The sequence below is a fragment of the Pogona vitticeps genome, chromosome 5 (assembly GCF_051106095.1).
Source record: "Pogona vitticeps strain Pit_001003342236 chromosome 5, PviZW2.1, whole genome shotgun sequence".
NCBI classification, from domain to species: domain Eukaryota; kingdom Metazoa; phylum Chordata; class Lepidosauria; order Squamata; family Agamidae; genus Pogona; species Pogona vitticeps.
The window spans coordinates 152,798,595-152,818,002 of record NC_135787.1 but is presented as its reverse complement, the minus strand read 5'-3'; the positions used below and the strand labels follow the sequence as shown (position 1 = coordinate 152,818,002).

Genomic DNA, 19,408 nt, shown 5'->3' with positions numbered 1-19,408 from the left:
TTAGTTTTTCCTTGCATGATAAACAGGAAAGCTTCAAAAGTATTGCAAGCAATTCCAATACTGTAAAATTGTAGGGTTTTTGTTTATTGGTTCTGTCTTGGGGGGAAATGTGCATTTTAGGAGCATTTTGGTGCATTTCATGGATGGTTTGTGCCCATGATGCATCAGCTTGCCCTGCTGTGTTCTTTAGTCCTTGTGCCAAAATTTTTGGGGGGGGGGCAGGGAGCAGAGGAAGTTTGAGTTCCACCAATCCATACAAGATGGGCCCACTCTGGATTAGCTCCCTTCTTATTTAAGTTAAAAGCAAAGTAATGTTAAGCTGCACTTTGTGCGTTTATCATAAGTTGCTGTTCAGCCTTTGCAACAATATGAACCAAAACATATGAATAAATGTATTTTTGGTGTTGTGAATGTTAAACTATGGATTCTGTACTAAGTGACGTAAGTAAGTCAACATCATAAATATAAAAGACTTTGAATTACCATTTACTTTCTCAGTGACGCTGGATAATTCATCAGACCTTGAATTATGAATTGTCCTGATGAGGGTTTTGTGTAACCACGCAATTACATTTGCTGAAAGGGTTATGAAGTACAGAGTGTGCCATCTCACCAGTTCTTTCAAATTCTCAGGGGTGTACCATGCATAATGCTTAGAAACTAGATTTATTTGTAAATGTATTAGTCCAGTTAATTTTAAGTAGGAAAAAATCACAATCAAGAAACAACAGTGGCAAAAAAGACACAATTATGCTACCATCTTGATCACTTTCCATAATATATTTTCCACACAAATGAGATTTAAGGTTAAAATAAGGTAACCATAAAGCACAGTTACTTAAAACTAAATAAACACTACTTCAATTGTTGAGTCAGTAATATGAACTCCTCTTCAGTATGTATGGTCGTCGGGCTTTGTTAACGTGTACCTGCCGCTTCAGAATGTAAGGAGTTTTTCTCTTCATCAGATCTTTATCTTGGCTTGAGTTCTCTGGGTCATAAATGTCTTGCTGAAGTAACTGTTGATGATAAAAAGACAATATGGAATCTCTGTTTTCCTGCAGAATGGCTTTCAGTGAGAGGAACACATCCAACACTTTTCTAAGTACCTGTAGTATTCTTCAGCATTGTAAAACATAAATGAATTCATAAAGCTAGGCTAGTTAGCAGGAATAAACAATATAATCCCAATTCAAATTAGGCTTATACAAATTCAGAAACATGCTTTCATTCCATCTAGCAAATAACCCACAGAAGTGTTAGGTTACAGTTAACAGCATTGCCTAAAATGGTTTACTTTGAGGAGTGGGGTAGCAAAGACATATCAATAGTTCCTTTTTAAAAAGCAGCGAATGGTAATACCTTTCTTCAGTTTTTTTCTTGTTATTTTGCTTTAGTAAGCTTAAAAACTTTTCTGGATATTTGATTTATTTACAAGCAGTGTAGCAAGTAACTTAACAAGCTACTGTTTTTCACAAAATTAATGGGATCAGGCTATTCAGAGGGCTCTCTAAATAGCGAGCCCTCTGTAGTGAATTGCTTAACAGTGAATTGCTTAATAAGTAACTTCCGAAATAATAACTGGCTTTACCTCCCAGTGCTGAAAGGTTCTGCTGTGACAGACTTTCTGAAGCTGGTATAACGTCAACATGGCTTCCAAAGTGAAACTATCGAAAGCAGCAGGGAATGGTCTCCTGGTCATGAGGTCATCTTCCTCTGCATCACTTGCGGCCTCTTCTTCATTATTTAGGTTGCTTATGAGGTCACAGATATTTAGAAGAGTCATTTTCCACTGAGGAAGCTTTGCCTTATTTACCTGAAAGTACATTGTTCTGTTAGAATAAGAGAACAAGGAATAGAATCAACTAATCCTATCTAGACACTCACTGAAAACAGTGTTGAACTTAACCCATAATATTCAGTGAGGCTATGTACAAAACTGTGGTTCTCTAATATATTTTATCTTCTATGCTTCTTTCTGGGATGAGATAATAGTGGACCATTTGAAGCATTATTTCCAATGGGGAAATACCATAAAATAAACTGATGACGGTGAGGAGGACAGCATGCAAGATGAGCCCAAGAGGTGGCACATAGAAAGCACTGGGTATATTTTAGATGCTATAAGGCTTCCCTAAAGTACAAACAATAGCCCCTTCTACTAAACCCCCTTGCATAGATGATTTCATAGAAGAAGTGACAAGTGACAATAAACTCTTCAGTTCCAGAAGCCACCGATTACAGTATGCTTTAAGCCTTCTGTCTGTCATGAGGACTGTGGTTCCTATAAGCTAAGGGTTATTCCATGTGTCAGAGAAGACAACAACCTGAATTGTGGGTTTCAGGACCTGACTCCTATCCCCATAACATACTAATGATTCTAAAGTTAAAAATACAAAATGTAAGGCCCATGCACCTTATTCAAATTGTGCTCAAAGCAGATTGATGAGAACTTTAGTTCAAACATACGTATCTGGAGGGCTACAGTTGTTTACCCATGTTCTAAAGCTTGGAACATTGATGATGACCAAGGAATGATAATGACATGTATTGAAAATTAATTTGAATTTTATAATTATTCCCAAGAAAATATTCAGCTTTCGAGAGTAAAATGATTATGAAGTGGATCCAGCAAGTTACTCCTCACCTAACTTGACTATCTGCTGTAATTATTACTCTCCCTACTACCAGGGAAGATTGTTTATTTTAAAAAAAACCGCAAAAGGAGGAAGAAACTCATTCATTTTTCCCATCTTTTCCCCATGAGAATGATGGGGCATAGCAAAAGACAAGGAAGGAGCATGTCAAGCATGTAACAAGAGCTCTGAAAATACAGCCCATCTGTGAGGCTGAACTCTGCTGAATTCCTCCTTCCCACACTACCGCTGCCATCAGCTTCCGAAAATAAGCATCTTCCATGCAGACACTTGAGCACCCCTTCCCATGTCATACTGAAAGACCAAGGCAAGGAACATCTCAGCAATGTTACACCTCAGCAATGGAAGTTCTTGGGAGAAGAAGGAAGAACATTTTTTGTGAATTTATTTAACGCAAGAAAAAGAAAAAATAAAGAAGACAAAAACACTGTGGCACCTCAAAGATTAACGGCTGTATCCATGAAAGCTCACATTAAAATATAGCAGTTAGTCTTTACAGTGCCACAATATTTTTGTCTTCTGAATTTATTAAGTTATCTTAACATGCAAGCCAACTTTGGGGGGATTTCTCCCCTCTATCTGCAGCTCCCCATGTCCCATTTCCCATTGTTCAGGAACAGTCCCCTGGACCCTTCATAGAGGATTTTCTGGGGCACATGTGCTACAGTCTAAAGAAAGGGCATCTAACTTTCCCTCTGTATAAATCCTTAACACAACAAATCTCTTAATTTCAAAGTTCTGGGTCAATCCCACTGCCTTTCTGGTGAAGACAAACTAAGCTTGTAGTAATAAAAAACTGGACTTTTTTTAAAAACGGGAAAAGTGACAGTTGGGGAAACCTTTGGCTTCTGCTGGTGACCGTCAATAATACCCAATATATTACTCTGATATTTTGCTTGCTAACTTCTCATACTCTACAGATTATTGGTAGACTGGCCAAGATGTTCAAATTGTAGGATTTAAAGATGGTGATAAGCAGGGAATCTCTCAAATGAGGTACCAAAAGCATCTAAGTCTGAAAAGTAAAGCCTTCAAAAATGTGAGTCTCCTGCTAGAAATTGGAAAGATAACAGCAAAGGCTGACAACTGATTGAATAAAGAACACCTTCCTCTCCGTTTAGAAGCTCCGCAAATAATGAATGTCCTTCCATAGTGTTGCGCACCCCCAGTGACCCCTGTGCGTTTTGCCCCTCACCCAGGTTCACCTTTGGGCACGACTTGTTCTTTACCCCTTTTTCCCTGCCACCAGAGGATATTATCCTCACTATATCAATTAAGAGTCTCACACTCTTGCTGCCAAATAAAACAAGGTTTATTTAAGGATAAATAAGTGAATTACAGAATGAAAATCATGGATATTCTATTATCATTCATTCATTAAATGTGGATTTGATTACTTATAAGCTTGCTTGTACTCATTTACTTTAATCAAGATCTCAATATTTTCTGATTGTCAATGTACTTCTAATTCCTTTTAACTCTTTAATATTTTCTAACTAACCAACTGTCTAATATCTAGTCTAAACACTTCAAAGTCTTCTCTCTAACTGTCTAAACGGTTCATCACCTTTTCCCTAACTGACTTTCAGTCACACTCTAACTGCCTCTCTGGCACTCTAACTGCCTCTCTGGCACTCTCAGTTCCCTGGACTCCACCCCTCCTGTCCTGTCATAGGCTCCTGCACTGGAGTGCTAAAATGGCTGACAGGAGTGACGTGTGGGACCAAAGCATCTAACTCTGAAAAATAAAGCCTTCAAAAATGTAAATCTCCTGCTAGAAATTGGAATGATAACAGCAAAGACTGACAGCTGATTGAATCAAGAACACCTTCCTCTTAGTTTAGAAGCTCTGCAAATAATGAATGCACTTCCATAGTAATTAGCCAACTAATTTCTCACTTGAATTATTTAGTGGTTTCATCACTCTGTGCACGGTCCAAAGACACACTTTTGTTGGTTGTTGTGGGTTTTTTGGGCTCTTTGGCCATGTTCTGAAGGTTGTTCTTCCTAACCTTTTGCCAGTCTATGTGGCCAGCATCTTCAGAGGACAGGAGTAGCACTCTGTGCTCTGGTGAAATTTGTTTGGGAGTTGAGTATTTATAGCCATTCAATCAGCTTTTGTCCTTTTCAGGTGATAGGTAATTATGGTGATCAGTGTGTTTGTGTTGTGGGTGTATTGTTGTGATAAGGAGGAAGATTATCTGTCACTGTGATTGATGGGTGTTGTTAGCTGGTCTTTTGTGTGTAGTGATCACCGGTCCTTGTGGCTGGGTAGAGTTCGTTGACCTTTTGCAGGCTGTATTTTCCAGTGCTAGGAGACAGGCTTTGTTGAGTTTTAAACTTTCTTTTTTGTTGTTGAAACTCTGCTGGTGTTTGTGGATTTCAATGGCCTCCCTGTGAAGTCCAACATAATGATTGCTGGTGTTGTCCAGTATTTCAGTATTTTGAAATAGAACTTCATGTCTAGCTTGTTTTAGGGCATGTTCAGCTACTGCCAATTTTCTGATTGTTTTAGTCTGCAGTGTCTCTCATGTTCTTGGATTCTGATGTGGATGCTTCGTTTTGTGGTTCCAACCACAAAATTGCCAATTTTCTTGAACACAGCTCTGGTTTTTCCCTTTCTATTATTATCCTCTATATCTTTGCACTGTTCATTTAAGAAGGCCCTCTTGTCTCTCCTTGCTATTCTTTGGAAGTCAGCATTTAATTTTCTGTAACTTTCCCTATCTCCCTTGCATTTTGTTTCTAGTGGTGTCCATGTGTAGAGTCACCTCTAGTGTTGTTGGGAAAGAGTATTTGTGATGACCAGCTTGTTCTCTTCACAAAATTCTATTAGCCTTTGCCCTGCTTCATTTTGAACTCCAAGGCCAAACTTACCTGTTGTTCCTTTTATTTCTTGACTCCCTACTTTAGCATTCTAGTCCCCTATAATGACAAGAACAGCTTTCTTTGGTGTCAGTCCCAGAAGGTGTTGTAAATCTTCATTAAAATGGTCAATTTCAGCCTCTTCAGCATGGGTGGTTGGTGCATAAACTTGGATTACTGTGATGTTGAAAGGTCTGCCTTGGATTCGTATTGAAATCATTCTATCATTTTTGAGATTGTATCCCAGTACAGCTTTTCCCACTCTTAACTATGAGGGCTACTCCATTTCTTCTACTGGATTCTTGCCCACAATAGTAGATGTGGTAATCATCTGAATTGAATTCGCCCTTTCCCATCCATTTTAGTTCACTGACACCCAGGATGTCAGTGTTTATTCTTGCCGTCTCTTGTTTGACCACATCCAGCTTACCAAGGTTCATAGATTTTACATTCCAGGCTCCTATGCAGTATTTTTCTTTGCAGCATCGGACTTTCCTTTCAGTTCCATGCACGTCCGCAGCTAAGCGTCCTTTCGGCTTTGGCCCAACCACTTCATTAGCTCTGGAGCTACTTGTACTTGTTCTCTGCTCTTCCTCAGTAGCATATTGGACGCCTTCCGACCTGAGGGGCTCATCTTCCACCGCCTCTTTTATCCTTTTTTTCCCTATTCATGGAGTTTTCTTGGCAAAGATACTGGAGTGACTTGCCAGTTCCTGCTCCTGGTGGATCACATTTAGTCAGAACTATATTTTTAATGATGGATGGAAACATTATGCTCAAGGGAGTATTACAAATAGAAAAGTAAGATGACCAAGGTAGAAAACTGTGTCATAAACAGAGCAGGGGGGCAGAGTTTGGTGGGTGAGATCCATGGGTTTTCACTAGTTCAAAGACTTCTGTCTTCAAGAATACACTCCTGACATTATTTGATAAAATGTTCCAGGCCTTCAACAATGCTTTTAAAGAAATTTGCTCACCATCTCTATCCATTTTTTATTACTATGGCTAGACTTGTATGTAATGCAGCAATTTTGTGTTGTATCTGGGAAATTGGTCTTGTCCTTATTGTTCTGAAGAAAGTTTTACTTCAAAATCCTATTTACTTCCTCCAAATGAGTTTCAAATTCTCTTGAGGACTGAGTGTTACAATGTTGTTGAAGTCTTCCTGCAGTCTCACCCTCCTTCAACGTCCTGCAGCTTCTAAATACTGGAAATGTCTGGTAGCAATAATTTGAATAATGTTGTTTTTATGCTGATTTTCATATGGGAAGAATTTGCACAATTCACCAATTGCTTAGAATTCATTTTACTTTAACTCCTTCTCAGCCTCAAAATCCCTCTTGTTTCCTTCCATAAAATAAAATTATCCTTAAAGTGTTATATAAAATATTCATAAAAATGAACCAGGAACAATACAAAATTATTATTTTTATATATCTTGGTTATACAAATTATATAAAAGTATGGAAATCAAGTACTTCCTAGCCCTTATATAAATTGTGTTACATGACAGTGCCTGTTGTTTGCATTCTAAACAAATACACATAACTTTTCTAAATTTTTCGTCTATTTATCCACCTGAATATTTATCATTTTGCAATGCATGAGTTGTTTTCCAACTGCATTCTTTGTGTTCAGCTTCTCTCTCTCTCTCTCTCTCTCTCTCTCTCTCTCTGTCTGTCTCTCTCTCCCTCCCTCTCTCTCTTGCTCTTTGTCTCTCTCACAAAACTGAATTGACTGTATATAGCAGGATTAACATGGTGGAGCCTAGCATGCAGCAGAATGAAGCTACCATAAGCTGCCATGAAAAGGAAACACTTTGTTGGTTATTTGCTGTGTGTAAATAATATATAAGAATTGTCAACTATTTGCTTCTTTTTAAAAAACAATTCAAATTTTAGAAAAGTAGCACAGATGGGCTGCAATTTCTGGGGAAAGGTCCCACTTCCTTCTTCCTTCTAAGTAGACATGTCTAGAAGTCAAAGTAGATGTGATGCCCAGTTTACATTTAGAAGCTCATAGCACATATTCCCTTCAGCAGCAGGACTCCCTCAGTTGTGGGTCTAAGTAATTTACTTACTAATTATGCCTATGTTTATGTGCTGTTCGACAATCAAAAGCAAAGTAGACCAATTCACAAGACACTGAGGTGGAGAAAGTTCATACTGGGACAAACAAATATATATTAAGATTTAAGAGAGGTCCACTTCTAAATGCTAGCTGTGCACCTGCCCATCCCTGCCTAGCACGTATGACTGTTGTTGCATCCTAAATCCTTATCTTAAATGTTTTATGATATTTGTTATTGTGATGTTTTTATCATGTATGTAAGCCACCCCGAGTAGACTTTGTCTAGGGGGGCAGGGTAAAACTCTAATAAAAGTAAAGTTATCTATCAGTCTGCCTAATTTCTGCCCACTCCATGTATACATTGTTTGTTGTATGTGTTTCTGTCACTTAGAAATATATTCTTATTGACTTCCTACTATTTTGTCATTTTCTTTTATTTCTGTCCCTTTGCCTATATCTGGGGATGTTTCCTTGTACATAAAACTCACAAATTCCTCTCATTTTTGTGTTTACTGAATTCAATAATCATATACACCTAATTTTATTCCTTCTTTTTCATTTACTTATTTATATGTGTCTGGCATCTTGTTAGCCTCTATTCAAGAATACTCCGTCCCCCCCAACCCACATGCCCACAGAGAGAGAGAGAGAGAGAGAGAGAGAGAGAGAATCCATTTATTTCTCTTTCCCTTTGACCATTGTAATCTGCTCTTTCTGAGATGAAGGTTCATGATTTGGACCCCTTTCATGATTCAGCCTCCTACTCCCTTGGAACCTGCACATCTCCACCCCGTTCTCTCTTCCTCTCATCACCATATTCTTTCCCTTTCTGTTGCATGGTTGTGAACTCCAACATACTGTTGCTCATCATGATAGTCTCCATATCCAGGCCCTCCCAAACAGAATACTGTTCATTCTTTGTCAGACAGCGGTACATTGCACAAACAGTTGCAGTTTACCAGCTTGTACAAGCAGGTATTGCAGGTTATCTTCTTGCAGAAACTCAGAAGCTGTCCAGCCCCTTGCACAATGGACGACTGCATGAGCAGTGAGAAGAAACTGGGTCCCTAAAATCCAGGCAGCTGTGTTGAACTACATCAAGGAACAAATTCAGACAGTTTCATCTCCACCACAAGTGGGTCTTTTATAAAATGAATGGGTCTTGTCTACTTGACACCAATGCCACTTCCCCAGAAATTTGCATCACAAGAGGGAAAGCTCACAATCCCGTACTGTTGCTAAGAAAGTCCATTCTTTTCAAACCTGTGAGGATTGTGACAAAGTTCTGAAGAAGCAGGGAAGCATAAGTGGAATTCCACATTATCATTTTCCCTGCTGCTCTGATGCCCAAAAAATGTTGGTGCTTCAAAATATCTCTGCAAGGCCTCACTTTACTCCATCAGTACATTCTCTCTTTAGATCTGACATATCAGGTTTGGCACAGTTTACTGTCTTCTTGACTCTTCTACATTTTAATCTTACTTTCTTAATTCTATCATTGCAGAATTTTTGAGATTTTTTCCTTTCAGTGATAGGACAAAGTTTCCCTCCCTATTTTATAAAGCAAAAGCAAAGTGTGCTGCTTATATACCACTCCATAGCGCTTGTAGCACTCTCTGGGCAGTTGAGAATTTAATTATGCAGGCTGCATATTATAGATTTCATTGAGAACTATGTTGTTGTGTTATGCATTATGTGTTATGCATTGCATTACAGCTCAAAGACACTTAAAAGTCAATGTAAAGATCACCCTGAATCTCAACAAGAAAATCCCTCTAATAATGAATCTGAGAAAGAATGATATATGTGATCAAACCGAGAGACAGAGTCCATGAAAGGTTATTAAGGGGGCCTCACTAGCAGTGCATGTTTATAAACAAACATGGCATTGCAACAACAAATATGTAAGTTGTTCTTAATTCAATTAATCAGCAACTACCACGAGGCAGTGATTTAATATTGCAGTGGTTTGATATGTGGGCGTTAGCTACAGTATAGCTGTTAATAAGAAAACAGGAATAATAGGTTTTCTTTTTCATTTGCACTCTCCTCTACTGTGTCTTCTGTCTCTTTCTCTTATGCCTGATGAAGTGGATTTCTCCATGAAAGTTCACATAAAAAATATTAAAAGTTAGTCTTTAAGGTGCCACCACATTTTTGTCTCCGTTTTTTTACTTTTTATTTTAATGTTGTTTTTACCTATAATGCTTGCACAGATTAACACAGCTACCCTTTCTACAAATTTTGTACCCAAGACTTTTTTTCCTAGAGAATGGTGGTGCACAGTTTCCAGATCACTCTTGCTCTACAACTGTAATAATTTCTTCATTGATTAAAATAAACTCAACGGTCTCTACCTCCCAACCATCTACACTGCTGTCTAGCTCATCTGTGTCTGTAGCCCTTACAGGTTCCCTTTTCTCCAGGTGCTGCTGAGAGGTTAGAGAGAGTGAGTGAGAGAACATATGGTGTGTATGCATATCTGATAGGGGCTTTGAGAGAATGGAGAGATGGGGGAGAGGCGATAGCCTGGTGCAGAAGAACCTGCTGAAGCAAGAGTTCATGCCCCATTTTGCATTAAAAATAGTCTTTCTAATACTTTGGTTAGCTGGAAGTTGCAGGTTTCATTTGAGTGCTAAAGTACTGCATGTGTTCATGTTACATTGTAGAAGAAAATAGGGCTTCAACTAACATATTTTGTGTTAGTCTCATCTGTTTCTACGCACACTTCTGACTACCATTCCCTGCCTTCCACCACACCAACCAAAATGGGCACCAAGTGCCACTCCATGAACATTGAATCTCATCCAGCAAAGTTGCCATCACATGAACCTCTGGCTTGAAAAAATGTTCAGATGAATTAAATTAAATGAGCCAAAATTTAGAACACAATGGCCAGAATCCTGTTAAATTTTAACACTGTAGTGCTTTTGGCATAAATTTCTGCAGCAAATTGCCACAAATTAAGATATCAGCGTAGACATATGCTGACAAGAGACTTTGTATGTAATAGCAAGTGCTGCACTGACTTTTTAACTGGTGGCAATTCCGTACTGTGATTTATGCCGACTATGCTAGCAGGTATAACTTCTAGTCATCCTATTTGTTCTTGTTCCTAAACAGAAATAAATAACTAAATAAAAATGACTAGCTATATAGCAAGAATCCCACTTTTAGTCGGAGCAGCAAATTGTTGATAGTAAAGTGTTACATATTTCCTTACATTCCTAAAACAAAACTAAATAAATCACATAGAATAGAAATATTTAAATAATTTCTTTGGATGACCTGCCTGTCAAAGCATGAATTCTAAACTTCTGTGTCACCTGTGGTATCCTGAGATTGCATATTGGAGAGAAAATACAAAATACTGTATATTACCTTCCCCAAAAGGATAAGCCACAGTTCACTATTTTCATAGTGAACTGTGAGAGTTATGATTTTTTCTACTGTTTTAATATTCTTTCAGCATAACTGTTTTCAGTGTGGATTTTCACTGCTTGACATGCTAATATTACATTACAGAAGATATTTTAGTTCTGTTATATAACTTAAGGTCAACTTTCTTTTCATCAGGCATATTATGGCTAGACATATGTGCTCCTCTAATGAATTCACATCATCCCATAAATTCATGCTAACTGGTCACTGACTGTGTCAAGAGTACAGGTGATAATTCTTAGAAGTTGTCTTTGAACTGAAAGGGCACACTTCCCCATCTCGCAGGGAGCACTTAGGTTTCAACGATGGCTGATTATCATACACTAAAACATCTATGCCTGCAATGAGACTTCATACATTTTGTAAATACAAGGGATAGAGGGGGCAGAGGAAAGCATTACCTTTGATGTATACATATTGGTCAATAAATCAGCTTCTAAGGCTTTCATTTCCTCTTCTGAATCTGCAAGTTAATGAGAGACATATGTTTACTATTTCATTATAAATCACTAACATTTGGGTTTCAACGCATAAGATTTAGGGATATCCTTTAAAGAGATTTTAGGGTTAAGCACTGGCTAAAATAAATGCTTGGCTTGTGTTTTGTTCTTTAATATACACTCCTTGATTTATACGGTCTCTCTGGGAAAGTACAGTTTAGTCACAAAAGTATCTTATTGGTCAACTGAAGCATTTCAGAGCACACTGTTCAGCATAGAACATGGAGAGTAAGGGTGGAAGCTAGTGATTTTGTCAGATGGGACCAGGTTTATTGCATTAATTATTTGAAATGCCCACTCCATTTATCAAGTGTGAAAAGTGAAGAGGTCACTCTACAATTTTTTTTAATTCTACAGTTTTGAATGGTTTTAAGCATCGTTTCAACACTTGGACACCAGCTAACAGGCACATTTTGCTGCTAAAATATGGCAATATTCAGGAACTATAAATGAAGGTTTATATAGGTCTATATTACTTTTTGAACAACAAGGATGAATAAAATGGAAAGAGAGTGAAGGTTTATATTGAACAATTGTTTTCATGTAAATATAAGTCTCCTCTGGTTATCAGCAAGTCTTGAAATTTGTTTGATGGAGTGAATCATAAAGATATATTCCCTACAGAAGAAAATTTAGTTGTATTTCAACCAACCAAACAAGCAAATAAAATGAACAATCCATAGCTAAGGTTAGCTGTGTCCAAATCTGCAGTCTTATGCATTCTAACTGTTAACCAGTTCTCTTTAACCAGTAGGACATGGAAATAAAAATAGATGGAATCAAAGTTCTGGGATCCAAATGTAGACCTGTTTGAAATAAACCACTTGATATAGAATTAAGTCAATTATAGTTTAAAACTCTTGTAGATTTTTATGGAGCTAGTTATAAATGAGCCTAGTTCCATTCACATGACCAAAATATTGATTCTTTTCATAGGTTCACAAACATCTATTCTGAAACAATTCTAAATTTATTCAAAAATCTGTCTAATACTGGTATCAATAGGCCTGTCAGAAGAATTATTTGTAGTTGCAAGCATTATCTGTTTAAGCCGTTGACCAGGTTAAAAAAAAAACCTGAATGGACTGTTATTTTGGAATGAAGGATCAGAGAGTTTGATAGTAACACAAATGAAATGTAAATTCTCTCTCTCTCTCTCTCTCTCTGTGTGTGTGTGTGTGTATGTGTGTGTGTGTACATGGGACTAATTTTTAAAAACTTTACCAGGATGTACCACCTTGTAAAAGGGAAAAGGCCATCAATAAAATATGACTGAGAAATATTTAGAACTTTTTAAAGGTAGAAATGAGGATGTGGTAACAGAATACAGAACAGTAAAGTACAGCAAATAAGAGCAGGATAAAGGTTCATGGGGAGAGAATCCAAAAATGAAACAGCAAAGAAAAAAAGAAAGTAGCAGTTAAAGTGTAACGACTTACACATGATGATATGGCTGCTAAAACTGCATTTCTGTTCTGGACGGATAGCATCCTGTTAAATGCAGAAGGCTATATCCAATTGTTAATCTTGACAAAAATATACACATTAATGAAATTTTGATAAGTCAGTACTTGTGGAAGCCCCACTGACTCAGTGCAATTACCTAGTTGGAAATAATAGCCATATGATTTAGCCAAAAAAGTTTTTTTTAAATCATATAAGTGCCTCTATAAGCTTGTTGCTGCATTTCCTAGGATCTATTGAAAGGAATTACAGTCTTCGAGAATAGTGTGCTCCAGTTTACTTACTACCCAGTGGTAACTACAAAAATAAATCTAAGAAGCCCCATATATAGCACAGTACAACATTAATACCAAATGTATGATGCTTTCCAAGTTTTCTGTGGATCACAGTGGATATTGATCCAGTGAAAGTTAAGCACTTTTAGAAAGCTCCTTTAAAAATAATCTTCCCATTTGAAATCAGTAGAATTTAAATGTGCCATTGGCTTCTAGACTATGCTGGGGCTGATCAACAGGAAGAATAACAGTGCTGTAGGACCATGGAATAAATATGTTTTTACTATATCAGTGATTTTTCCCTTCTGTTAAAAACTAGGGCTGTTTCACTTGTTTGTCCTGTGCTATCGACAAGAAGCTACTATTAGAACAGAATATGGAGAGACAGAATGGCTTCCTATAGGCAAAAATGTCAGAGAAGGGTGTATTTCATCCCCTTGTCTGTTCAATCTAGTCATATGGACTAGATTCAGAGGAGAAGGAGCATCAATTATTTGAGAATGCAGATGACACCAACCAGCAATGACTTGAAACAACTTTTAGTGAAAGTGAAAGAAGAAAGTGTCAAGGCAGGACTGCAGTTGAACATTAAGAAGAAAAAAACTCTTGACTACAGAAGAACTGCACAATTTTAATGTTGACAGTGAAGAAACAGAAGTAATGAAAGATTTTGTATACCTTAGTTCAATCATTAATCCAAATGGAAACTGCAGCCAAGAAATCAGAAGAAAGTTGAGACTCGGAAAGGCATCACAGAAGGAATCAAATAGATCATCAAATGTAAGGATGTATCATTGGAGACCAAGGCCAAGATCATCCACACTCTTGTGTTCCTGGTCACCATGTATGGTTGTGAGGGCTGGACAGTAAGGAAAGGTGACAGGAAGAAATCTGATTTGTTTGAAAGATGGTGCTAGAGGAGAACTGGCAGATACTCTGGACTGCCAGAAAGATGAACGAGTGGGTTCTAGAACATATCAAACCTGAAGGCAAAAGTGGCGAAAACTATACTGTCCTATTTTGGGCACATCATGAGAAGGCAAGATTATTTGGAAAGGACAAATAATGCTGGGAAAAATTCAAGGCAACATAAAAAAAGCAGAAGACCAAATACAAGACAACTGAGTTTGCAAGAGCCAAGCAGGACTATTGAAAACAGGACATTTTGAAGATCTTTCATTCACAGGTTGGAGGTGGCTTTGACAGCACATAACAATGACAACAAAAGGCTATTTCAAGGGACACCACTGTAATTTCAATGGCAGCTGACATTACTTCTCCTTTCTTCATTTTTTTACACCTTTAACAGTACAGTTGATCCTGTACTGGATCAACATTTTTTTTGGGTAAAAGTTGAGTTAATTTTATTTCCATCAGTGGACTCAAAATATTTTACATCCATGTCCATCTGCTTATTGAAGTTGTCAACTGGTGTCTGTAATATCTCATAGAAATTTAACAATGCCAACAGATTTTAGTATTCAATATATATTTTTTCTGATAGAATCCATCAATATATTGTATTCCACTTTTTAAAAAAATGCTAGATATAACCCTAAAACCAAAATACAAAAATAAGACACATTGGGTACAGCTTAACACAGCATTAAGTATGTTTAAATCTCACTAGTCTCAAAGATACTACTGTACTTGTATTGGAACTGAATTCTAGATGGTGGCTTTTGACTCCAGTAAGTGCACAGATTTTTACTTAGTGTTCAACTAAGGCATTTTGAGATTGCAAAAGTGTCTTTTAGTCTTGCCTTGTACTCTCATCTTCAAACCTGCATTACACAGTTTTGAACTGGACAAGGAAAAGCTGATTTTGTGTTGTGATGTTATATCTACTGTATAGGATTTCTCTAGACTGATCCCTGAAATATATTTGCCTTGACATTCTTCCAATTCCCTCCTTTACTATGATCTGTTGCTGCTTCTCAAGTACATCCAGAATAGTGCTCTTGACCCTTTAGGCTTCATGGGGGTAGAAGGAGGAATTGGTGAATTTGGTTGTGGAAGGATATAGTTTGCTTTCTTAGCGAAGTCCCCGAATTTTAGAAAGAACCTTCTCTTTCAGCTCTGCGCCCCTTTAAAAAAGCAACTAAACAAGTAGCAATACGTTCATATGCTATTTGTTCTTAAAATGATCTTTTATAATAATTACTGCATTTTGCCAATAGGGAACTGAGTTACCAAGCAAGGAACTACTCAACTAACAAGCCACAATAGGAGGATCTCCTCAAAGCAAACCAACAAGTATACAGCTCAGAGGAGCTGAAAACCAAGTTTTTCATCTAGGAGAATAAGCCAATTTCTAGTTTAAACTGTAGTGGAGGATTTTAGTTATGCTCAAGATTAGACAGAAGGTGGATGGTGTGTGTGTGTGCTTTTCAGCAAATGTTCCTGATTCCCATGAAATCCACAATATCAAGAACAGTGAAAAGCTTATAACAGACAAAACTTTGCAGTTTAGCCATGTGCTAATCACTGGTCCAGAGGCTGTTTTCTTCATCCTGAAAATATCCGTATTAATATGTTTCCTTTCAAAAGGTCTTTCTGCTGCGCTCCTTGACACCAAACGTTTTGTGTTCAGATCTGTACCTCCAATCAGTAATTCTGCTGAAAGTTGATATATGTGTAATTAAAAAAAAAAAAAAAACGAATAAGGCTCGTCAGGGCACAGGGAGGAATTCACTCCAGTCCACCCCCTCCATTATTCTGCACCCACTGCTGATTTGTGGACTCTGGGGTTCAAGCAAAATACAAGGCAGGTCCCCTGAGCCCTTGAGACAAAGAATCAGCTTCCCCGCCTCTCCCCCGCAAGGGTGAGAATGAACACGGTGGTGCCTCATGCCTCCCTAGCGTTACATGTTATACGCTGATCTACAAAAACCTTTCCGTAGATTTGTAGACGACGACCATGGCTGGAACGGGATCAGTTGGATTTATATGGGATCAACTAGCAAATCAGTTGAGGCCACTGTGTTATACTGCGTTTATAAAAACCGACAGTCCTTCGGATACAGATGATCGATGCACGAGATGCAAAGGGCTGCTCGGAAGACAAAAAGAAAAAGGATGGCCAATAGGCGAGATAGCTCCTGACCTCCCTCCTTAATACAAGCAGAGTTTCCCCGGGGAAAGCGCACAACTTGGGTTCTCAGACCCACGCTGCTGCACTGAGCGCCCTCCGTGGAACTGCTTCCCCCTAACTAACTCTCGCAGGGGACTAGCCCGCCGTCCTCGACTTTCCCCCTGCAAACGCCTTCCATCCTACTTCTCGCGCTGCCCGTAGAGCCAAAAAAGGAAAAAAGAAGAAGAAGAAGAAGGGGCAAAAAGCCGCCCACCTTAGTCTCCGAGTCCGGCCCGCAAACAGGCAGCCGTTCGTGGGAAACTCGTCGGTCAGACGGGAGCAGTGGCGAGTTCGAAGCCGGCCCTCTTACCTGAGCAGAAGCTCCAGGAGGCGGAGGCGAGCAGCATCGCGCACACCAGCGGCAGCCGCATCATTCTGGCCATCTTCTGGGTCTCTCTTTCTCTCCCCGTCTAGAAAGTCAAGTCCATACAACCAGGCGGCAAGCGGCGGGGCAGGCGGGGATGCGCACGGGAGGCAAGAGGGAGAGAGAGAGAGAGAGAAAGAGACGGGGAAAAGACCGAGCGAGGGACGCGCTCACACCGGCGCCCGGCAGAAGGGACAGCAGACCTTCCTCTTGTCAACCGTCTGGACTTGATCTCCAACGATCCGGACCCATGAAGGAGCCCTGGATGGGTCCCTATGTATATAAGCAAGGCAGGGACTGATGTCACTGAGGGACACGAAACGCCCGCCAGTCGGACCGCTCCTCCTCCCCCCCCCCCACCCCCCACTTTGGCGGCATGAAATTGACGCGATTCACTAATTGCGCGGCGCTGCTTCGTCCTTCTTGACGCAGAGAAAAAGAGAGGGGGGGGGCGCCCAGAGAGGAGGGGGCGATGCTGGCTAGCGCTAATTTCCCCCCCCGCTTCCCCTCCTTTCGGTAACTCTCAGCCTTGCATCCCTTCTCCAGCTGTAAATCTCACTTTCGGAAGGGCTTGAGCCTTCAAAGTACGTGCGAATAGAAAATTCCTTCCTTCCTTCCTACGGTTCCCAGGATGGGTGTTGCGCATGGGCACCTTATAGGTTTAGTTAGAACATGTAGACACATACAGATACATGTTTCGATGGGTCACTTGAATCCAGAGAGAATGGGAGGAAAGGGTGAGCCCAGCTGCATAATGATTTGGAAAGGGCAGTGTGGAGTTAAAATACAAGGGGGAAACACACACAACAGCTTTACAAATATATGTGTGTATAATTCTTCCTTCTAGAAATTCAGAGTAACCTACAGTGCTGTTTCCCCTCCCATTGTATACCCAGGTTAGTCAAACAAGCAAAGATAAGATACAGCTGCTGGCCCAAAGTCACCCAGTGAGGTTCATTGCTAAAGGGGATTTGAACTCAGATCTTCCTGGGTTCATGCTGCATAACTCAGTGGTTTAGGTATCTGGTTGTGGAGCCGGAGATTGGGAGATTGTGCCTTCTTGGCAGGACCTGGACTTGATGATCCATAGGGTCCCTTTTAGCTTGCAGTTCAAAGATCATCCTCACTAATTGGTCCACATCACCCACCTTGTTACACCCCGTTGGCCCACACCTGCTTGGACAAGTAATGCTGTTTCGACCTAGAACTTCCTCCACTTTCCCACACATAAATCACATCATGTCACATAGCTGTATTATGGTAACAACACACAGTATCGATAGTTTGCCTCAATAACTCTTATTTTCATTATTTTGTACTTTCCAAAGCTAAACTCCAACAGCAATTTACTACAGTCAGCCATAACCACAGTGGAGATCTGCATTTAGATAGGAATGCTTTTAAGAGTGGGACCTGAAAGAGGTTTGAACAGTATGATCTTTGTGGTGGGACTTAAGTATATCTGAGAAATGAGGTATACAAATCCACAACATACTGAATATTAGTAGGATCTGCTGGCTCCTTGATAAAAGGGATATGCTTTGTATTTCCTCTGATGCATTCACACATTTTATTACCTTGCTCTCTCTCTCTCTCTCTCTCTCTCTCTCTCTCTCTATATATATATATATATATATATATATATATATATATATATTGGACTTATATACCGCCCCATAGCGCTACAAGCACTCTATATATATATATATATATACACACACACACATACATACAGAGAGAGAGAGAGATCTTCAAGAAAAAATACTATAGATAGATAGATAGATAGATAGATAGATAGATAGATAGATAGATAGATAGATAGATAGATAGATAGATAGATAGATAGATAGATATAGATATAGATATAGATATAGATATAGATATATAGATATATAGATATATAAAATATATAGATATATATCTTCAAGAAAATATACAATAATATTTAACTGTATCTGCCCCTCTCCCAAGGCAGCCCATGAGTTTCTCAGAATATGTAGCAATGGCATTAATTACTTTTGAAACAATTAGGCAGAAGGGAACAAATCCAAATGTTCTATGCTTTCTAATTTACAATGCAAACCCAATGTGTCTACTCAGAAGCAAGGACCACGGAGAGACCAGTGGGATCTGTTCTCACGTGAGCATGTATGGGATGGAGCTTTAATGCATATATGAATGTGTTTAAACTTCATTAGGAAGAAAGAACCAAAAAAACTGAAGAATGATTTAATAATGTGTGACTGAACATGAAAACCCGGTTTTTAAATAGTCCAAAACAGTGAATGAACAGAGCCTGGAGTGTAGATTTCAGCGTAAAGTCTCTCCAATTTTCTACCTTTCTTCCATTAGGGGGTGCAGTGGAAGTATGAGAAAAGATTTCTCCATGAAATGCAAGCTTGTTCCTTGAGCTTATTGTACAAAATCAGCCTTGATGACTTCCGCGTGTGGTGGATCATTGACTATGCAACAGATGCTGCTGACGCGTTTCTCGCTTTTGCCTGCATTTTCCTATAACCTATTTGTTTTAGAGCCTACACAGCAAGCAGAACAATCATTTGACAAAGAAGCAAATAACAGACTATTCTAGTGTTAGGGAGGAACATGGGCCAAAGTTGGAAAAGCTTGGACAGCGTGTT

The 19,408-nt window shown here is 39.0% G+C and overlaps 1 protein-coding gene across 2 annotated transcripts; it reads right to left on the bottom strand.

The window, feature by feature from the left end:
- Nucleotides 1-647: 647 nt before the first annotated feature.
- Nucleotides 648-17,352, bottom strand: NTS (neurotensin). Of its 2 annotated transcripts, none has more exons than XM_078394805.1 (4): nucleotides 16,716-17,352; nucleotides 11,435-11,496; nucleotides 1,592-1,816; nucleotides 648-1,019 (listed from the first exon to the last, which is right to left on the bottom strand). In XM_078394805.1, the coding sequence occupies exons 1-4, from the start codon at nucleotides 16,786-16,788 to the stop codon at nucleotides 873-875; spliced, it is 507 nt and encodes a 168-aa protein (XP_078250931.1). In that variant the 5' UTR covers nucleotides 16,789-17,352; the 3' UTR covers nucleotides 648-872. The 2 variants fall into 2 exon arrangements, with proteins under 2 accessions (XP_078250931.1, XP_078250932.1); XM_078394806.1 differs by having other exon boundaries at nucleotides 16,620-16,716.
- Between the last annotated feature and the right edge of the window lie 2,056 nt (nucleotides 17,353-19,408).

What these genes read in the sequence shown, in the direction of transcription:
- NTS (XM_078394805.1), bottom strand. Translation starts at nt 16,788, where the DNA reads ATGGCCAGAATGATGCGGCTGCCGCTGGTGTGCGCGATGCTGCTCGCC. An exon ending in CCAATATGTATACATCAAAG is followed by an intron (nt 1,817 to 11,434) that starts GTAATGCTTTCC and finishes ATGTACTTTCAG; the next exon opens with GTAAATAAGGCAAAGCTTCC. An exon ending in GAACCTTTCAGCACTGGGAG is followed by an intron (nt 1,020 to 1,591) that starts GTAAAGCCAGTT and finishes TATCATCAACAG; the next exon opens with TTACTTCAGCAAGACATTTA.